The 20,590-nt window shown below is 38.7% G+C and overlaps 1 protein-coding gene across 22 annotated transcripts in view; it reads right to left on the bottom strand.

Annotated features, from left to right (window-relative positions):
* Nucleotides 1–20,590, bottom strand: part of Arb2a (ARB2 cotranscriptional regulator A) — a 415,675-nt gene that overhangs the window by 136,792 nt on the left and 258,293 nt on the right. For all 22 annotated transcript variants that reach the window (XM_087896754.1, XM_087896752.1, XM_087896751.1 and 19 more), the window contains one exon: nucleotides 3,998–4,114. In XM_087896754.1, the coding sequence (XP_087752880.1) occupies nucleotides 3,998–4,114 (117 nt within the window). The remainder of the gene's footprint in view (nucleotides 1–3,997; nucleotides 4,115–20,590) is intronic.

Genomic DNA, 20,590 nt, shown 5'->3' with positions numbered 1-20,590 from the left:
ATCAGTGAATTTGAGATAATGCAGATTAGCACACAATTAGCCAGCTTTTATATACAATGTGACACTCGCTTGTAAGAAATAAGTATTCTCCAAAGCAGTGTCAAGATATGTAAATGAATGATTTGTTTTATCATTCACCACAGCCTCTAATAAATTCAAAAATCATGACTTCTATAGGTTCTAAAATTAGGCTCCCCGTGATACAGGGGGATAGCTTCAATGAAGAATGACTTTCTCTTTCTCTCCGCTTCTCTTAAACAATTCAGTCTCTTCAATGACAGCAATTAGCACTACCAACAGACAGGCAGCGATTAGGTATATATTTTAATTATTATTCATCCTACTAGTGCCTCCAAATTTGATGAAAGTTGGCTATCACCCAGGCGATATGCCAGCCTCAATACAGATCACCTGCATCTCATATGTGCAGAACTGTGCCTCACCCAATTTTCCAGTGTTAATAAAAGTGATGGCACATTAAAATCTCTAGACAATTAGTCATATTTCTAGTTCACTTTGACTTTTAAAAGCTGACTCAAATAAACTTTTGTCCATTTTTTAAAAACAGATCACCGTTGGCTGAGAAATACAAGCTGCCACTTTATGACTCTGAAATTTCAGTTGCATCTCCCACATGATGAAAGCTTTCATCTCTCCTGCAGAATCAGGACAAGGAAGAGGCCTGCAGCTAAAAGTGAAGATGTCAAATGTCTTGTGTAACAGCAAGTACCTATGTAGGATCAGAAAGGATGGAAACCAAGCTTGAAGGGTGTGTGTATGTGTGCACTTGTGAGTCTGCCCACGTGTGTGTGCCATCTGTGTATGTCATTCTGTATGTTGCATTTAAGTTCTACTATGAAAAGTATAGAGAAATCAGGTAAAACAAGTTAAAAATGTTTTCAATACAAAAACGTGAAATAAAATGACACAAGCTTTGAAATTTGTAAGTTAAGACGTACGGAGATTACTCATGAGTTTAACCTGCTTGAGCCGTATCTTCTCACATCTACCTCCCTGTGTTGCGTTTCTATTGTTTCTGCTCATGTTGTTTCAGTGCCTATCTCTTCCTCTCCTTAGGTCCCCAATCAGTCCCTGCTCCTGTTTTTCACAGGGGATGGGGAATCCTGGGTGGTCACAAACTAGGAAAACTACCTGAATTTCAGACATAGTAATATTAGCTTCCACGATCTTTTCTCTGATGCACAGAAGAGTAAAGAAAGTGAGGTAGAGCAGAGGCACCAACAGCGCCATGCTAAGACTCAGATGTGACAGGAAGCCTTGGCCAGAGGCAACATAATGGAATGGATCACTTGACTAGGATTTCTGTGTCCACACGAGAAATGAACGCAACATAATGAGTGCTTACAAAAGTTAAGTCTTTCAGTGTAAAAGGTTTCTTATGCCAAGATTATGATCTTGCAGATGTTTGTGATTGTAAATTTTCCTTTGGAAAATCCATAGCGCAAGGACTAGTAACAGGAACATAAGTGTCTAATAGCCACAGTGCAGAGTGACATGTTTTGACTTGTACCAAGGGTGGACAACATTTATGCAGACATGGAATTAATTTTTGTCTTTATCTTGTTTAATTTTAAATTGAATTTTGTGTGTGTGTGTGTGTGTGTGTGTGTGCATGCACATGTGTGTGCACAGACTGCAAGCGTAGGGCTTTTAAGACTTGGTTTGCTCTTTCCACCTTGGAATCTGGTGATTGAGGTCAGGATGTCAGGTTCATGTAGCAAGTACTTGTATCCACTGAGCCATCTTGTCATAAAATGGATTTGTAAAAATGTGTGTGTGTGTGTGTGTGTGTGTGTGTGTGTGTGTGATGTGTGTGCAGGTTTCCATAGAGGCCAGAAGGTACTAGATATACTGAATAGAGTTGGAACCATAGCTAGTTGTAGCTGCTTTGAATGGCTGAGTCATCTCTCCATCCCGATACAGAGGTGCAGGTGGAGAGGGTAGACATAGGAAGAACTCTGTGTGTGTGTGTGTGTGTGTGTGTGTGTGTGACTACGATCAAAACATAGTGTGTGAAATTATCAAATAATAAGATGCTCATAAAAAGACAGTAGAATTTGGTATGTTGTATCTGAAAAGAAAAGAAGAGCTAACTCTGTACAAGACACTAGAGAAGCTTGATTTATTGGTTCAGTTTAGGTTTTTATTTCTGTTTATTACACTTGTATGCATTATAATTATGGTCTTAAAGGCTAATCTTTAATATGGAGGTTTTGTGCCTTAGACATGATCATGTACCATAATCAGGTTATGTTTCTAGGGCCTTGTGGTGGTTTGAAATGAAATGGCCTCCTAAAGGGAGTGGCATTGTTCAGAGGTGTGGCCTTGTTGGAGTAAATAAGTGTGTCAGTGTGGGGGAGGACTTTGAGGTCTTCTGTGCTCAGACTACTCCTAGTCTTACAGACCACTTCCTGCTGCTGTAGGCCTCTCAGCTCCTTCTTTAGCACCATTATCACCTGTACGCCATGCTCCTGGTCATGATGAAAATGGACTAAACCTCGAAACTCTAAGAAGCTATCTCAATTAGATGTTTTCCTTTATAGAAGTTGCCATGGTCACAGTGTCTCCTCACAGCAACAGAAACCCTGACTAAGACAGGCCAACAGTCAGAGTCGAAGGGAAGGTATACATGAACTGTATTTCTGGCTTGGCTACAGACTTTCAAGCCAAGGTATGTCACACTCTCAGCATCAACAGTATAAGAACCTCACAAGTGCCACTTTTGACCCCTCCTTGTGGCTTAGAATCCACAGTTGGTCTTCATCTGAAAAGAGTTTAAGTTAGAGGGATTGCGAATACAATATTCTTTGACCTTTTTTCAAGAAAAAAATTGTATTTTAAAATTATAAGATATAAAAATTTAATATTTAGTCTGTTGTTTGCTAAATTGATAGGCCTGAACTATTTAAGAGTTTCATAGTAAAAATGCTTAATATAAAAAACTTTATCACATTAATTTGTTGCTTATGAGATAAACTAAACCATGCCTTTATCATTCTTTACTATAATAGAAATGAATAAACAATTGCCAGGATTGTTTTATTTCCAAATATAAGACAGTATTTGGTAAAACAATGAAGTTAGTAAACAGGATAAAATTACAGAGGCACCCTCTTTTGTAGCTACAAATCTTTATTGAGAGGAAAGATAGTTACAAATATTTTAACCTTTTTGTGTGTAGGTTTATGTGAGAGCATGTGTGTGTATGTGTGTGTGCCTTTGTCATATGGACTGACTTTCATAAAGAACTTCTAATGGAGAAGGGATGCACAGGACAAAGTACTATAGTGGAGAGATTACTGATGCATATGCTCATTGTTGACTTGTTTCCATGAAGCTAATGTCAGATTCTTATGATATCAGCAAGGTAAATACAAACAGAAATGAGTTTTCAGATAGATGTCTGTAACAGGATAATGGACTAACACACTGAAGCTTTTGAAAAGACACGGCCATGTTCGGTAGATTCTTGTTAGTTCAGACTCAGCAGGGACATGCAATAGGCAGCTTCCCTAGGCGGAGGGAGGCTCCCTCCCCACCCCCTGCTTCTACCCCTATTGGCAGTATGGAGCAAATCAATTTCATTATGTCACATCCTGATCACATTCCCAGAAGGAAAGGACAGGACTGAATATACATGACACTTCTTTCTGGTAATTAAGTAACTACAATACTAAATAGCCAGAAACATTCAACATTAGGAAATATGAATCATAACATCAAGCCCGTCATCACCTAAAATCCTAGTGCAAACTCTATACACACATAATATTCTATTCAGTAGTGGGCAGAAAGGATGCTTTCAAAAAGTTTTGTCTTCTGAAAGCTTTCTTTTATTATTTTAACTGTATCTAGACTTTTTATTCTATCTCAACATTCTGAGAATGTGGGGTAGGAGGCAATATAAGTTGGTGGGGACCCCGAATACAAAGGCTCAAGCCCATTAATCTCAGCACCAAACAAAACCATGCCTCACCTCTCTCATCCATTCTCGGATGGTTTTGCCAGCTTCTTGATGCCATACATTGTGAACAGAGTCTGTCAACGCCACAGCAGTCACCTTACTTTTTACATCTGCTTCTCGTTGAATCATCTGTTTTAAAAAGAAAAATAAAACATAGACTAATTTTTTTTCCTGATACAGCCAGCTTATTCATAGACAATACTATATTAAAAATGAAAAAAGGCATGCATCTTTGGCTCAGAGTTACTCTTTTCTATTTGAATACAGACCCTATTCTTGTCCATGGATATGAAAAGGCCAACATTTTCTTTCAAAAAGCTAATACCACTTAAGTCTTGGAACGACACAGCTCTATTATTTTCCATGTGGCTTGACAATTCAAGGATTAAAGGGATCACACAGGAATCCCTGAGGTTTTCTTTTATAAATTTCCTCCATCACTTCCTATCTCAGGGAAGTCAGCACTGGGGCACTGTGAGCCCTCAGGACTGTCTTCTACTGATGTTCAGTGGCGGCACACTGGTGAAGAAAGCTGACCGGCATTACTTCTCCAATTTAACTGGCCTGCTTTTTGCCTTGGCCCTGTGACTCCTTGGTGATTTCAATGCTCTCCCCAAAATTATTCTCTTTCAGTCTATTGATACTATTTTGTTTTCTGATATGTTTCTTTATGTTAGCAAACGGTTACATTTTAACTTCTCCCTATTCAATGTTGTATTTATGAAATTACTAACTTCCTGAAAATAAGGATTTTTTTTTCTGGCTTGAAGATACTGACTACTTCAGTGACCAGCCAGATAAGAATATGCAAAAGTAAAAACAGAAAAACAAAACTGTATATCAAATGAAGCAAAAGCTACTTCAGTCTGTGAACACTGGACAGCCTAATGTGGCATATTAAAATGTAGGAAACATAACAAAAGTTAAAGCCCGCACTTTGGCACAATGCTGTCCTTCTACTGGTGATCCCACACTGAAGAAAACAGGCACGTTCTGCATCTCCATCATTTGTTCTTAATCCCCATGAATTGCCCATCAAAAACATAATAGCATACTTAACAAAAGGGAGAAGAGTGAATGGTGAAGAAAGCTCATGCAGAGAACACTACGACCCACAAGTCCAGACTGGAGATGCTTGCCTATATTCTGAACTAAGCATTTCAAAAACAATCCTCTTCTCAGATTAAACTCTGCATCCTCATGCCTATTAATGAAAACTACCTAAAAGCACCCAACTCACTGCTAAAGTTGCCTCAGAAGTTTTTTTGCACCCAAAACTTTTGTATTTTGGTGTGCCTAAAATTTCTTTTCTTTTCTTTTCTTTTCTTTTCTTTTCTTTTCTTTTCTTTTCTTTTCTTTTCTCTTCTCTTCTCTTCTCTTCTCTTCTCTTTTCTTTTCTTTTCCTTTTTCCCTTCCCCTCCCCTTCCCTCCCCTTCCCTTTCCTTTCTTTTCTGAGACAAGGTTTCTCTATCGCTTTGGAATCTGTCCCGGAACTAGCTCTTGTAGACCAGGCTGACCTCTAACTCACAGAGATCCGCCTGCCTCTGCCTCCCGAGCGCTGGGATTGAAGTGGTGCACCACCACAGCTCCGCCTGTGCCTATTTTCTATAACAAGATACTAGAATTAATACTGATATGCAATACCACAGTTACAGAATAACACCCCCTGGATTAGCAGTGTCTTAAAGGCTTAAATCATTTAACAATCCAGTAAAAATACTTTATTATTAGTTAATAACAAGTATGCTATCTTCTTTAAATTATTTTTTCACTGGATTAGCATTGCCATTAGAATATAAAAGAAAGATTCAACATCGGACAGTTAGAAAAATCACAGAATAATGAATCTCTCTGGCTAAGGAAGAAATTTTATGTCCTTACTCTCATTTCCTAAACATGAAAACATAGAGTTCAAGTAATTAATAAGGTTACAATTTAAGAACATCCTTTTTTGATATTCTCAAAAGTTTTGACCTGGGTTTTCCTGTGGTTGCTGCTACCATATACAGATTTGCTTAAGGTATTATTTGAAGACATTAAATCCTGACAGTCATTTGTAAAATGAAATAAAATTAAGTATTGAACAGGCTAAGGACTTAGTGCAAATGCTAACTGTCTGGGGATTAAAATTCTACAAACTGAAATGATGCAAAGTTGCTAGGTGAATGAGCAGCGAACATCCGCCAGGCAGACACTTCACACACCTGACGTGCTCATGTGCAGCTTTTCTTCACATCATATTCTAGGCCACAACGGCACAGCTATTCAGTTCTATAAAATTTGCTTTGATATTCGCATTTAGAAATGTAGAATGGCCAAATTCCTTAAGCTCTTAAAGAGAAATTCACGTCAAAGAACACACATATTAGATCTTTAGATGGCAATAAATCAACGAAATCTCTTAATTTTCAGTCTATTTACTTCTGTTTCATCATGACTGCAACAAACTCAGTGGTGGTGGACTCCCTGTGACTGCCGTTTCTGCGCAAGCCAGCACTTTGGCACTTTTGGCTTGGTTTCAGTCTCTCCCTGTTGACTCCTCAGTGCTGTATGAGAGCTGGGAAAACAGTGATGGTAGAGTAGAGACTGCCCCTCGGAAACTAGCCCAGACATGTTTAAGAAACACACTTAGGAAGAATACAGTAAAACAAAGAATCGGCAGAGCACGGCTGGAGAGGAAAATAAATTATAGATTATCATTTATAACATAGTAATGTGTTGGGACTCCTGAAGTCTGGAAAGGAAACAGTCACTGATGCTCTTCGTGCCCATCTAAGATGAAAACACTGGTACTTAATCAGAATTCACACACACAAGCAGTGTAAATTTATGTCCATGAGATTCTCAATGGGACCGTGAGTGTCTATAACTGGCAAGGCCCTGCAATGTCAGTCTCCACAAATTCCTGAATAAATTATGACGAACTTACTAAGCAATCCCTTAGGATAATCACAGTTAGGATCATTTAACATCCATAACCAGTCTTTCAAAAAGAAACAACGCTATCTCATTTCAGTTCATATCAACTTCACTCAACAGAAATGATAAAAATTATGAGTTGGTGCATGCCTCTAGTCCTAGCACTTGGGAGGCAGAGGCAGGTGAATTTCTGTGAGTTCGAGGCCAGTCTTGTCTTCAAGAGTTAGTTGCAGGACAGATTCCAAAGTTACAAACTTACAGACACACCCTCTCTCAAAAACAAAAACAAAAAACCAAATAAACAAAAAAACAAAACCAAAAACCAAACCAAAACAAAAACCACACCTCAGGGCCAGAAGGTTTCAGTGCAGAATTCTATCAGAAAATCAAAGAAGAGCTAATACTCCTCAAATTGTTCCACACAATAGAAACAGAAGGAACATTGTCAAACTCTTTTTATGAGGCTACCGTTACCCAGATACCAAAACCATACAAAGACTCAGACAAGAAAGAGAATTACAGACCAATCTCACTCATGAACACTGATGCAAAAATACTCAATAAAATACTGGCAAACCGAATCTAAGAACACATGAAAGAAAAAAAAAACATTCACCATGATCAAGTCGGCTTTATCCCTGAGATGCAGGGATGATCTGACATATGAAAATCTACCAATGTAATCCATCATATGCATAAACTTAAAGGGAAAAACCCATATAATCATCTCAGATGAATGCTGAAAAAGTATTCAACAAACTCCAACATCCCTTCATGATAAAGATCTTGGAGGGATCAAGGATACAAGGAACATATCTAAATATGAAAAAGCAATATCCAGCAAGCCGATAGCTAACATTAAATTAATGGAGAGAATCTCAAATCAATTCCACTAAAGTCAGGAACAAGACAAGGCTGTCTACTCTCTTCATATCTACTCAGCATAGTTCTTGAAGTTCTAGCTAGAGAAATAAGACAACAAAAGGAGACCAAGTGGATACAAATCAGAAAGGAAGAAATCAAACTTTTCTATTTGCAGATGACATGATAGTATACATAAGTGACCCCCGAAACTCTACCAGGGAACTCCTACAGCTGATAAATACCTTCAGCAACGTGGCAGGATACAAGATCAACTAAAAAAAAAATTAGTAGCCCTCCTGTATACAAATGATAATGAAGTTGAGAAAAAAATCAGAGAAACATTACCCTTTACAGTAGCTACAAATAACAAAAAATATCTTGGGGTAACACTAACCAAAGAGGTGAAAGACCTGTTCTACAAAACCTTTAAGGATTTGAAGAAAGAAATTAAATAAGATATCAGAAAATGGAAAAATCTCCCATGCTTTTGGAGAGGTAGGATCAACACAATAAAAATGGCAATCCTCCGAAAGGCACCTATAGATTCAATGCAATTACCATCGCAATTCCAACACAATTATTCACAGACTTTTTAAAAATAATAATCAACTTCTTACAGAAAAACAAAACAAAACAAAAGATAACCGGAATAACCAAAACAATCTTGTACAATAAAGGAACTTCTAGAGGCATCACCATTCCTGATATCAAGCTCTATTATAGAGCTACAGTAATGAAAACAACCTGATATTGGCATAAAAACAGACAGGTTGACCAATGGAATCAAACTGAAGACCTGGATATTAATCTACACACCTATGAATGCCTGACTTTTGACAAAGAAGCTAAAAAAAAAAAAAGCATCTTCAGGAAATGATGCTGGTATAACTGGATGTCAACATACGGAAGAATGCAAACAGATCCTTATCTAACCCCATGCACAAAACTCAAGTCCAAATAGATTAAAGACCTCAATATAAATCCAACCACAATGAACCTGATAGTAGAGAAAGCAGAAAGTAGCCTTCAATGCATGAGCACAGGAGACCACTTTCTAAATATAGTACCAGTAGCACAGACACTGAGAGCAACAAGAAATAAATGGGACCTCCTGGAACTGAGAAGCTTCTGTAAATCAAAGGACACAGTCAATAAGACAAAAAGGCTGCCTACTGAATGGGAAAAGAAAGATCTTCACCACATCCTACATCAGACAAAGGACTGATCTTTAAAATATATAAAGAACTCAAGAAATCAGACATCAAAATTCTAAATAACTCAGTTAAAAAATGGGGTATAGGCCTAAACAGAGAATTTTTCAAATAGAAGAATTTCAAATGGCTGAAAGACACTTAAGGTGATGTTCAACATTCTTAGCTATCAGGGAAATGCAAATCAAAATGACTCTGAGATACCATCTTACATCAGCCAGAATAGCTAAGAACAAAACCACCAAAGACAGTGTATGCTGGAGAGGATGCAGAGTAAGGTGTACATTCCTCAACTGCTGGTGGGAATACAGACTTGTACAACCACTTTGGAAATCAGTATGGCGGTTTCTCAGGAAACTTGGAATCAACCTACCTCAGGACCCAGCAATATCACTCTTGGGCATATACCCAAAGGATGTTCAATCATACTACAAGGACATTTAACTATGTTCACAGTAGAATTGTTTGTAATAGCCAGAACCTGCAAATATCCTAGACGTCCCTCAACTGAGGAATGAATAAAAAAAAAAATAGGTGGTACATTTACACAATGGAGAGGTAAAAAACACTCAGCAGTAAAAAAACAATGACATCTTGAAATTTGCATGAAAATGGATGGAACCAGAAAAAAAATCATAAGTGAGTTAACCCAAACCCAGAAAGATGAGCATGGTATGTACTCACTCATAAGTAAAGTAAAGCATAAGGAGTCTATAGTCCACCACCCCAGAGAAAGTAACAAGGAGAACCCTACAAGTTACATATAAAGATCTCCCTGGGAAGGGGCAATAGACAAGTTCTCCTGAGAAAATAGGGAGAGTGGTGGTGGGGGATGAAGGGAGGTCAGGAGGGGTGACAGAGGGGAGAAGGGGAAGGAGGAGAACTTGAGGGAACAGGATAGTCAAGACAAGGGACAGACAGAGACAGAGAGCAAGGATAGGGATGTCTTGATTGAGGAAGCCATTATGAAACTAGCAAAAAACCAAGCACTAGAGAAATTCCCAGGAATTCATAAGGATGACCCCAGCTAAGACACTAAGCAATAGTGGAGAGAGTGCCTGAACTGGCCTTGTTTCATAGTCAGATTGATGACTATCTTAAATTCACCACAGAACCTTCATCCAGCAACTGATGGGAGCAGAGGTAGAGACCTGCAGCGAAGCACTGGGTTGAGCTCCCAAAGTCCAGTTGAAGAGTGGCAGGAGTGAGAATATGAGCAAAGAGGTCAAGATCATGATGGGGACACCCACTGAAATAGCTGACCTGAGCTAATGTGGTATGGGAAGTCCTTCTATGTTTTGCTTTTATTGGTTAATGAATAAAGCTGTTTGGGCCAATGGCTTAGAAGAACAGGGCAAGGTGGGAGTTCCAAACAGATAGAGGAGGAGAAAGTCAGCAAAGTCAAGGAGAAGCCAAGCCAGATGCTGGGTGGAACTTTAACTGGTAAGCCAAAGCCACGTGTGATACACTGATTAATGGAGATGTGCTGCCGGAATACCTTCTGCTCCTTCAGCCAATAGTCGCTGAAGTACGAGCCCACGGTGCTGCAGGAGCGCCTTCGGCTCCTTCAGCCAATAGCCACTGAAATACCAGCCCACTGGGGCGTGGTATATTTCTCTTTAAAACAGAGCAGTAAGTCTTGGCTAGGCCTCTTGGTTCCGGTGCTTGGTTCCGGCTCTTGCTCCAGCGACTAGGCTCCTTTCCTGACGGTTTGTGTGTATTTAAGTTTTACCCCCCCAAATAAATACCCACTTTAAAACCTAACTGGTGTGGGATTGATTCGCCATTAGAAATGGGTTAGTTTAGGATATAAGAGCTAGCTAAAAATATGCTTAAGCTATTGACCAAACAGTACTGCAAATAATATAGTTTCTGTATGTTCATTGCAGGACCGGGTGGGACAGAAACTTCCCTCAACACTAATAGGAGCTCACCAACTCTGGCCAGACAGGGAAGGAACCAGCATAGGACCAAACTAGGCCGTCTGAATATGGGTGACAGTTGTATGCCTGGGGCAGGCTGCAGGGCCACTGGCAATGGCACCAGGATTTATCCATACTGCTTATACTGGCCTTTTGGGAACCCATTCTCTTCGGATGGATACCTTCCTCAGCCTAGCTATAGTAGGGAGGGCCTTGGACCTTCCCCAAAGCAATGTGCCTTGCCCTCTCTGAGAAGTGGATAGGGGGTAGGGTGGGAAGGAAGGTGGAGGGAATGGAAGGAGGAGAGGGAGTGGAAACTGGGATTGGTATGTAAAATGAAAAAAAAAAAAAGATAATCTTTTTTTGCCTTCTTTTAATAAATAAAATAAAAATAGAAAAAATACAATCTACTCAATAACAAATACTTTGAAGAGGTCAAAAGCATGTGCCATGTGTACTTGGGATCACATTACTCACATTTTTGATGGGGCTGAAATGAAATGGGGAACCCATTTATGGCCGGATTGACGATGGTCTTAGAAGATCTTGTGGCAAGATGAAGATCAGTGGGCCTTGGTCAGAAGCAGTTTCCTTTGCTTCTCTTGCACAGAAGGTCTGACCTTTCTGCAGGACTGTTTTTCTCAGCAATCATTTGGTATTTCCTGAAACCTCATTTACTTTACCATGTTTCCCCAAAACCCTTACTGATACTCTTTTCATAAACCCCTGACCAAATCTTGACACTATTCAAAAGGTTTGTTTCCCTTTAGAAGGGATAAATTTAGACTTTTCCTCAGATCTAATGCTTCTGGAACATTACAATGAGCTTTTTTTTCCCCCCAGAAAAGAAACTGCCAACACTGTGACATGGACATTGTGATCATAGGATCACTGAAGCAGTGGTTATTTACACGCATGAACTCCGAGACATTTCACCATGGGTAGGACTGCTGGTAGTTCATAGTTACTGGGGAAAGGGGTGCCATTTTCTTCAGTAAGCCATGAAAGTAGGAGGCAACTTGTTGGGATGAACAGTTTCAGCAGAAGAGGAAAAGAAATTAGAGAAGGAACAGGGAAAGAAAACTATTTAAATTCATTATATACATGTATGAAGCTGTCAAAGAATCAAAGAAATGGGAAAAATTAATGCAATTTAAATTAAGGCAAAGACATGTCTTGATTTAATTTGAAGCAGGAAGAAGCTGATGTCTTAAGGATGTCCTGCTGTGAAGTCTTTAGCATATCTGGGATGAGCTGACTCTAACATAAAAGGAGCCATGATTTCACTCCCTGTATTTCTGGCCTTCAGGAGATTTACTTGTCCTTGTGTTCTAAAATCCAGGAAGCCTCCTGAAAGAGCCCATTATGGGTGAGGTGTAGGGCGTGTCCACACATGTTCAGGGACAGTCCAGGAAGCCTCCTGAAAGAGCCCATTATGGGTTAGGTGTAGGGCGTGTCCACACATGTTCAGGGACATATCTACATTTTTATAGGAAATGTTAAATGTTTTAAAAGTCTTCTGTCAGAAAATGTATGCCTTATTTTAACATTATGACATGTGTTACACATATGTACTGAGGGTTACAGCATGTGAATGTCTTGTACAGGAAACAGTATCTGAAAGGAAATCAAATGATGCCTGTTCCTTCAGATTAGGACCTGACATGACTACAGTGTACAGTGGCAATGATCATGACAACTGTGTGAGCATGGGGACATCTGCTCTGGTTCACAGCACATGTGTATATTAATAGAATAGATCCCTCTAGAGATCCACTGGTTAAGAATTCAGATTAAGCAGTTTCCAAAGTTTGAAGCTACTACCATCCATCCTTTTAACTCTTATGCATGTTTCTTCTTGAATACAGCTGATAATACAGTCTGTTAACCATCACTATCTCACCCAGTCCTTTCCTATAACTCACTTACAGTCGTCCTGGATACTCTCTATCAAATAGCATTCCACCCTGGGTACCACTGTGTCAATCAGACAGCACTGGATTTGGCAATCTTTTCTGCTCTACCAGTGACAGAGACAACTTTTCTTCCTTCTTTCTTTTGGTTAAGTCTAACTCAGTAACATTCAACTCACAGCACAAATGTCTTTGTTCGAACGTTCCCATTTTCATCCTGTCCTCTAGGGCACTGATCTGCTGGTGATGATAATGAGATACACAAACTTCAGTGGATGAAATGTGAAGACAAAACTGTCCAGCAGGAATTTCAGACCAGAATCATATTTAGCTCTCACAGTTCACACTTCAAATATGCATTTCCTATTTTTATGAAATAGAAGTTATCACATAAAAAGTGTGCATAATTTAAATTGAAGACTTTAGAGTCAGATTCCCAAGAATCAGATACTTGCTTTGGCCAATTCCAGGAAAGATACCTTAAACAAGTTATTTTGACTTTTTTCTGTACTTCAATTTTATCATGAGCATATCAATGGAGACGGTAAATGTGCTTCACCTACAGGATCATTTGACTACTAAATGAGGGAAAGCAGCAGCAGCAGATAGGACATGCAGCACACATAGGTGAGCCGTGCAAATGAGAACAAAGTGCTCCCTGTCTGGACCCCATTCTGTATTAGCGCTCAGTCTAGAAATGCATTTAATGACAAACATTACTTTCCAAAAAGTCCTTCCATAAGGGAAACTCCATGTAGGGCTGCTTTCATTCTTGACTCGGTGGGGCAGTACTTCTATAACGGCATGGTTCAGTGGCAGGAAATTGCTAATCATTAAAACCCTACACTCAGAGGACAAGAGCAGTCACAGTACCAGGCACTGGAGAAAGAACAGAACTGCTAGGCAGCATGGTGCCAACATGACTTTCCTAACACTTGCAAGGCCTTTCAGAATGACTGGACATGGCAAGGAAGTGTAGCCCAAAGCAGGGGGGGGGGAAGAGTCCCTCTATTCTTTTGAAGCAGCATATCTATATTTTTCTCAGGATAAGCCCTGAGATATAAAGTATGTCCAGAGGAAGGCAGTATAGTGTTATAATTGAAAGCAGACAGCAGGCAAAGCATGTACAAAGTATTGAAGTTTTATTTTTTTAGTCATGGTTGAAGCTTGTAAAATCCCTCACATGAAAACAACATTGGTAGTCACCTCCCAAGAAAATGAGGGTTGAGGCATAGTATGACAGACACAATGATGCTAGCTGTTAATGACCTCTACTCTCACATTCATTTCCATGTCTGATGCACACTTCCTTTGAGACATGGCATTAACATACTCTTCAGTGACAATGCTGAAGGAGAAAAATTTTGAAGGATCATAAAACTACTCTATTAATCTATATTCCCACCTCTTCAAATATATAAAGTGATTTAGTCTTGCTAACAAGTTTTTAAGAGAAATCATTTGTCATAAACAGGTGGCCACACATTCCACTTTTCCACGGGAAGTCTGGAGTGGCTCTGTTAAACCGTTGCAGCAGTAGCCCTCTTTTCACTAAGTACATGTTCTGGCCTGGGGAGTAGCAAATTTGGTCATAGTATTATAATACAGATACTAAAAATTACTCTACAAAATGGGTAAATCTTATAAACTAACATCGCGCTGAATGCTTAACAATTTAAGTATATACTCCACGCTTACATAGCTAATAGGACTCAGTGGGTTTAAAAAGAATACATGAAATTGAGAGGGAATGTTGGATGGTGGGGAAGAGAAGAAATTGGAAAGGAGGAAATGGGGGGTAGATTTAACCAAACACGCATTATATGCTTGTGTGAAATTCTTAAAAAGAAAAAGAGAAAAGAAAAGAAACCATGTAGGGAAATAAATGACAAGTGTTTAAAAGGTCCCCAAATCCAAGTAAGAGCAGGCGTCAGAGATTGCAGAGCCCCTCACATTGGATATGCAGGTTCACACCCTGGGTAGATAAACATGGCCAGCTAGCTGGGTCACCATGCAGCTACAGGATGCAACAACACTTTCTTTTCCTGTACTTTGAAGCTCTAGTTCCAATTCTTGCAACCTTTGTCTGATTTCAGGAAGGAAAAGCTCTCCACAGGCAAGGACAGCAAGGGCCAGGGCCTGCACATGTTAAGTTTTTTGGGTCCCATGCATTATGAAGATAAGTCACAGATAGCGAATGGCAAACTATGATTTATTATTGTAGGCAGTCAGAAGAGAGCAGCAATAACTTCCTTTTCCTTTCCTGCCTAGACCATGCTGCCACATGTAGGCTTCTGAAACCAGAAAAAGAAAAGATAATATATGATATGAGGGGAAAAGACAGTAACTGAAAAGATACTCTATGACTCAAGAAGATAGCTAGCTAGCATCTCTTACATCAGAGTCAATTCAACTGTGAGGAAACAAAAGAATGTCAGTACCAAGTAAATAGCTTAAGAAATGCTCACAATGGCTTGTTTGATTAAGAGGTTTAGTTTTACAAGATAGAGCATAGAGAAGGTAAGATACTATAAAACACAGATTTAGCAATTATAATGAATGCATATTAAAAGGACATATTATAAGTGAGAAATAAACACTGTCAACCTCCAAGTGTAAGGCAGTCTTAGCAAGATAAGATATTTAAATGTTGGGATTAAAAATGATACATTTACTAAAACTTTATGAATTTCTTTGAAACTAAGAAATTCTGACACAAATCACTTCATATTTATAATATCCATTTAAAATCAGTTCTGAGCCTTTGTTTATTGATGTCTTCTAGAAATACATAGGTACACTATTAAGTACTTATTAGTATATAAGCACCCAGGAAATACCAAATAGTCAATGGTTTAAGAATTTGCAGAGAAACATACACTGCTCTAGACTGAGGAGTGGCAGCAGCATTCACTGGGAGCAGGATGAAAGCTGTCAAAGCACACAGCATCACACAGTCTTTTCCTTCGGAAAACATAAGATAAAGGAGTTTTTTTTTTCTTCAAGAATATATAAACCTGCTGCTGAGTCTGATGACCTGAGTTCAATGCCTGAAACCCATACAAGGAAAAAGCTGACCTCCATGAGTTGTTCCGTGACATCCATATGTAATGCCATGTATGGCATACACCCCCATAATATATACATGCACAAAAATAAATAATAATGTAATACAAATAAAAACCAAGATTCTTATTACCTATATTGTTTTAGATATACTTTGATCATTAACTCTGTTATATGTCATGAACAGAAAAAAAAACCGTATTCTTATTTATAAACTGTGTAATAGATGGTTTATGACCTGTAGAAAGAGTTCACAATTTAGGAGGGAAATGGATCCATATATATTCTGTATAGGTCATTAGTTGAGTATACACATACATATGTCTCATTTCACAGAAACATTTTTTCAGTGTGGAAAATTGCTTTAATATTTAATAAGTGGTAAATTACATGAATATCATGGAACTTTTTCTTTCATTGTAAATAGTTTTTTTTCTCACACAATATATTCCGATTAGAGTTTCCCCTTCCTCTTCTCATCCCAGTTTCTCCCTACCTCCCATTCATCCAGATCCACTCTCTTTCTGTCTTTCATTAGAAAATAACAAACTCCTAAGAGATAATAATTAAATGAAAATATAGCAAGACAAAACAAAAGCTAACACATTGGAATTGGGAAAAAAAAGAAAAGCTCAATAAAAGGTACAAGAACTAGACCCACTCATCTGCACACTCAGGAACACCATAAAAATGTGAAACTGGAAGATAAGATATAGATGCAATGGACCCTGGTGCCGACCCATGCAAGCCCTGTGTCAATCTTTGTGAGATCATACGACCTTTGATCATGCTGATGTAGAGGGCCTTGTTCTCCTGGTGGCCTTCATCTCCTCAGCTCTTACACTCTTTCTGCCTCCTATTCTTCAGGGTTTCCTGACCCCCAAGGGGGGGATTTGGTGAAGACCTCCTGCTTAGAGCTGAGTGTCCCAAGGTCTGTCACTATCTGTATAATGTCTGACTCTGGGTCTCTGTATTTACATCAAGTATCTTCTTTTTTAAGTAGCCTGGTAGTTGAGAGATTACGCACTTGTTTTTATGTATAAGGAAATTGATGGTAAGGAAGACTAATTTGCCCACATTTACATAGTATATGGTACAGCTACATTGTCCGACTCCTTATTGTTTGCATATTATAGCCTACATTTTCTTTCCTGAAATATTGGGAAATCATTGCTTACTGCCTCTTTCCTGCTAAGATGTAGGTTTTTAGAAGGCAAGTTCATTTTGCCAAAACCACATTCTTATTTGCTGCCCATTGACTAGAACATCACAGTGATTTCTGAAGTTTTTTTGTAGAAGGGTGTACATTAAAAGAAATGAACTACATCAGGGGAGGGTACTTAGGAAGTTAGTAGTGTATCTCCTTTGAAGATTTAGAAACATTTTACATTACATGTTGTACTTCTCAGTATCCAGCATGTAAGATGTTTATGAAGGACAGTCCTGTATCAACAGATGATGATGAGAAAAGAATGACACACTAGTGGGTGTGGGAGGATATTGTTGAAGGCCCCATAATATCCATGTATAACTCCAGGGTAAGTCTAAATCAGGGATGGGCCTTCAGTGTTGTCCAAAGTTGGGTCTAGATAGCTCTGTCTTTAATGTCCCATATGATTCCATCTTTGGGTCTAAGTGACTCATGCGATCCTGATGTAGCAGACAGTTGGAGGCTGCCTTTTATGAACACACCTAAACAGCCGGGACAGTAAGTCATGACTGAAATGCAAGTGCTCAGTATATCACCAAGTCCACCCCAGCTGAAACCAAAGCCCAGTTTCTGCTTACAGTCTGCTCAACCTGACCTGACTTTCCAGGGTGCCTAACAGTCTACTCTGACTTCTGCATTCTATAATCACATTATGGTTTAAACTGTGAATGTCTAACAGACCAAATAGATTTCTCTTAGATTTCAGTCATTTCACATTCTCACACACATTATCTCACTAAATTTTGCATTATTCCCCATGTAAAGATCATGAAAAAAATACAAAACTGAAAGAATAAGGTCGGTAAGTTACAAGTATTGACTGTTAAAAAGCAAACAGAAAATTTCAAACTGTATTCTGTAAAGTCTAGTGGGAATGATTTGATTTTTCTAAATTTCAAATGGTATGTGTGTCAGATAAAGCAAAGTATATCATGCAGGACATTAAAGGTCAATCTATATATGACTTAAAACCTGAATGCACTTAAATACAAAGTCATCTACGCTTCTGAGACAAGATGAAGCTTTAGGAGGACAACACATGGCCTGAGAGGTGTCACTGAAGAGCGATCACATGAGTTTATCAAATTTCAGTCTTCTTCCTTATAATATAGATGAAACAAAACTGTGCTGTACATCTGTGAACTAAAGACATTTGACTCATTTGGAACATTGTTTCTAACTTTTTGCCTCTAGACATCCAAGGTGTCTTCATTTGATCACTTTTCTTCAATGTAGGCTTTGATTTTCACAAGTTAAATGGTAGTATCAATATGGTCTGTATATATGAGGTCGGGATCTCCTGATCAGCTAAATTAAACTCCTTTGAATGTTCTAAAAGCAGGATATACTAATAAAGTATGAATTATTATGGTTATTGTACAACATGACAGGCTGATACCCATTTTTAGATGGGTAAAAGATAGTATCATGTAAGTCACCAGCTTCATGTACTATTTGAAAATATTTGGGCAAGGATGTCTAGATGGTTGCACTACCTAAGAACTTACATTAAATATCTAAGACTTCTGTTTATGCTTCAACATTCAAGCAATTACTGTCTTGATAAGACATTCTTATTTAACCAACTATTTAAAACACCATTTAAATGGTGGACCCTCTTGGAAGGAGGCCGCATGTTCTTCCTGGTCACCTGGCTGGGGCTAGCTCAGTTGGTAGAGCATGAGACTCTTAATCTCTAGGTCGAGGGCTTGGACATCATGTTGGGTGCCAATTTGTTGGAAGGAGGCTTCTTGTTCTTCCAGGCCGCCTGGCTAGCTTAGACCCAAAATAATCATACAGAAACTGTATTTATTAAATCACTGCTTGGCCCATTAGCTCTAGTTTCTTATTGGCTAACTCTTACATATTAATTTAACCCATTTCTATTAATCTGTATATCACCACGAGGTCGTGGCCTACCAGCAAAGTTTCATCATGTCTATCTCTGGTTGTGGCTCCATGGCATCTCTCTCTTCTCCTTCCTTCTCCCAGCTTTCAGTCCAGTTCCCCGCTCCCCCCTCCCCCTGCCTACCTAAGTTCTGCCCTACCAACAGGCCAAGGCAATTTCTTTATTCATTAACCAATAAAAGCAACACATAGACAGAAGGACCTCGTACACCAGGACCCCATGCCTTGTAGTAGATGGTCAACACAAAATGGACTCAGTGACATCTTTGCAGGTTCTTTGTCTCACAATTCTCAGAATATTAAGTCAGGGCCTTTTATCTTATTTTTGCCTTACAGTCCTTTGTGTATATATTATGTGAGTGAACTTGTGTGTCTCTTCATCTGTATTTGTTTTGTATATTTTTCTTTGGCTTTTTTTCTTGTTTGGATGCTTGGTCATATTTGGATTCATTTATATTCCATTTATTTTATTTTATTATTACTCCTAAAATAACTGTTTGTTTTCTAAGGATAGAAAAAAAAGATGCAGATCCAGATGGGAGGGGAGGAGAGGAGGAGTTGGGAGGAACAAAGAGAAAGGAAACTGTAAACAGAATATATTGTATAAAAAAATCTATTTTCAATAAAAGAAAAGCATAGGCAGCAGAAGAGGCAATAGTTGTGAAATTATTCAGATTTAAATTATTACATTCATCATTAAAAATAAAACTAGTGAAATGGGAGGAGGTGAAAATTTTGAATGGTATTATTTATAAGGCAATAAAAAATAAAAAATAAATGTGCACTACACTGATCTACAGGTACAGGGAAAAGTTAAAGGAGGGATTCAAAACATAATTCTGCAGAAATGAACATTTGAAATATTGTATTTTGAGACAAGGTTTTTGGAAATTTTATTTTTACAGGTATCTTATGGTGTCTTGTAGGGGAAAGGCGAGATTGGGTTAAACGTGGCTGCTTACTTGTAGGTATTGGCTGCACATCATTTCCTAGATAGTGAGCATGGACACGGACAACATTAGGAAAGGAACGCCTCTGAGAGTTCATATACTAGGGAACTGTAAACAACAATCACTGCACACTGAGTGTCCTCTATCGACATCCACCCTAATGGAAAACACCACAGTAGAGCTGCAGCTCACTGACAGCGGGAGAACCTCAAACCTAGCATTCAGCCACTGATGACAGCTCTGATATCTGAGTGCACTGACAAGCTACACTGAGGAAGGTGACAAGGGGTAAAGGAGAATGTTTCTCTAGGATAGTTTTAAAATTCCATTTTCTTTCATGTGTCCATTCCTTAGCACGTCTTTCGCTTGTGTGTGTGTGTTTGTGTGCGCACGTGTGCGCAGGCGTGTGTGTGGCAGTTGAGTGCATGATTTGCAACCTCTATCCTACTATTAGAAAACTTTTCTGCAAATTCCTAAGTCTGAAATAATTCACACAGCAATAATTTAAAGTAACCATGGTACATAGTTTACACAGCATAAGATATTTAATAAGCATCTGTGTGGATTGTGATAGGAGGCAGGATTTGTTACATCATATCTTTTGTTAAGTAGCCAATTTAACCGATATAAAATCCTATAAAA

This window comes from Myodes glareolus, chromosome 15 (genome assembly GCF_982192425.1).
Source record: "Myodes glareolus chromosome 15, mMyoGla1.1, whole genome shotgun sequence".
Lineage (NCBI taxonomy): Eukaryota > Metazoa > Chordata > Mammalia > Rodentia > Cricetidae > Myodes > Myodes glareolus.
This window is presented reverse-complemented; position numbering and strand designations above follow the sequence as displayed.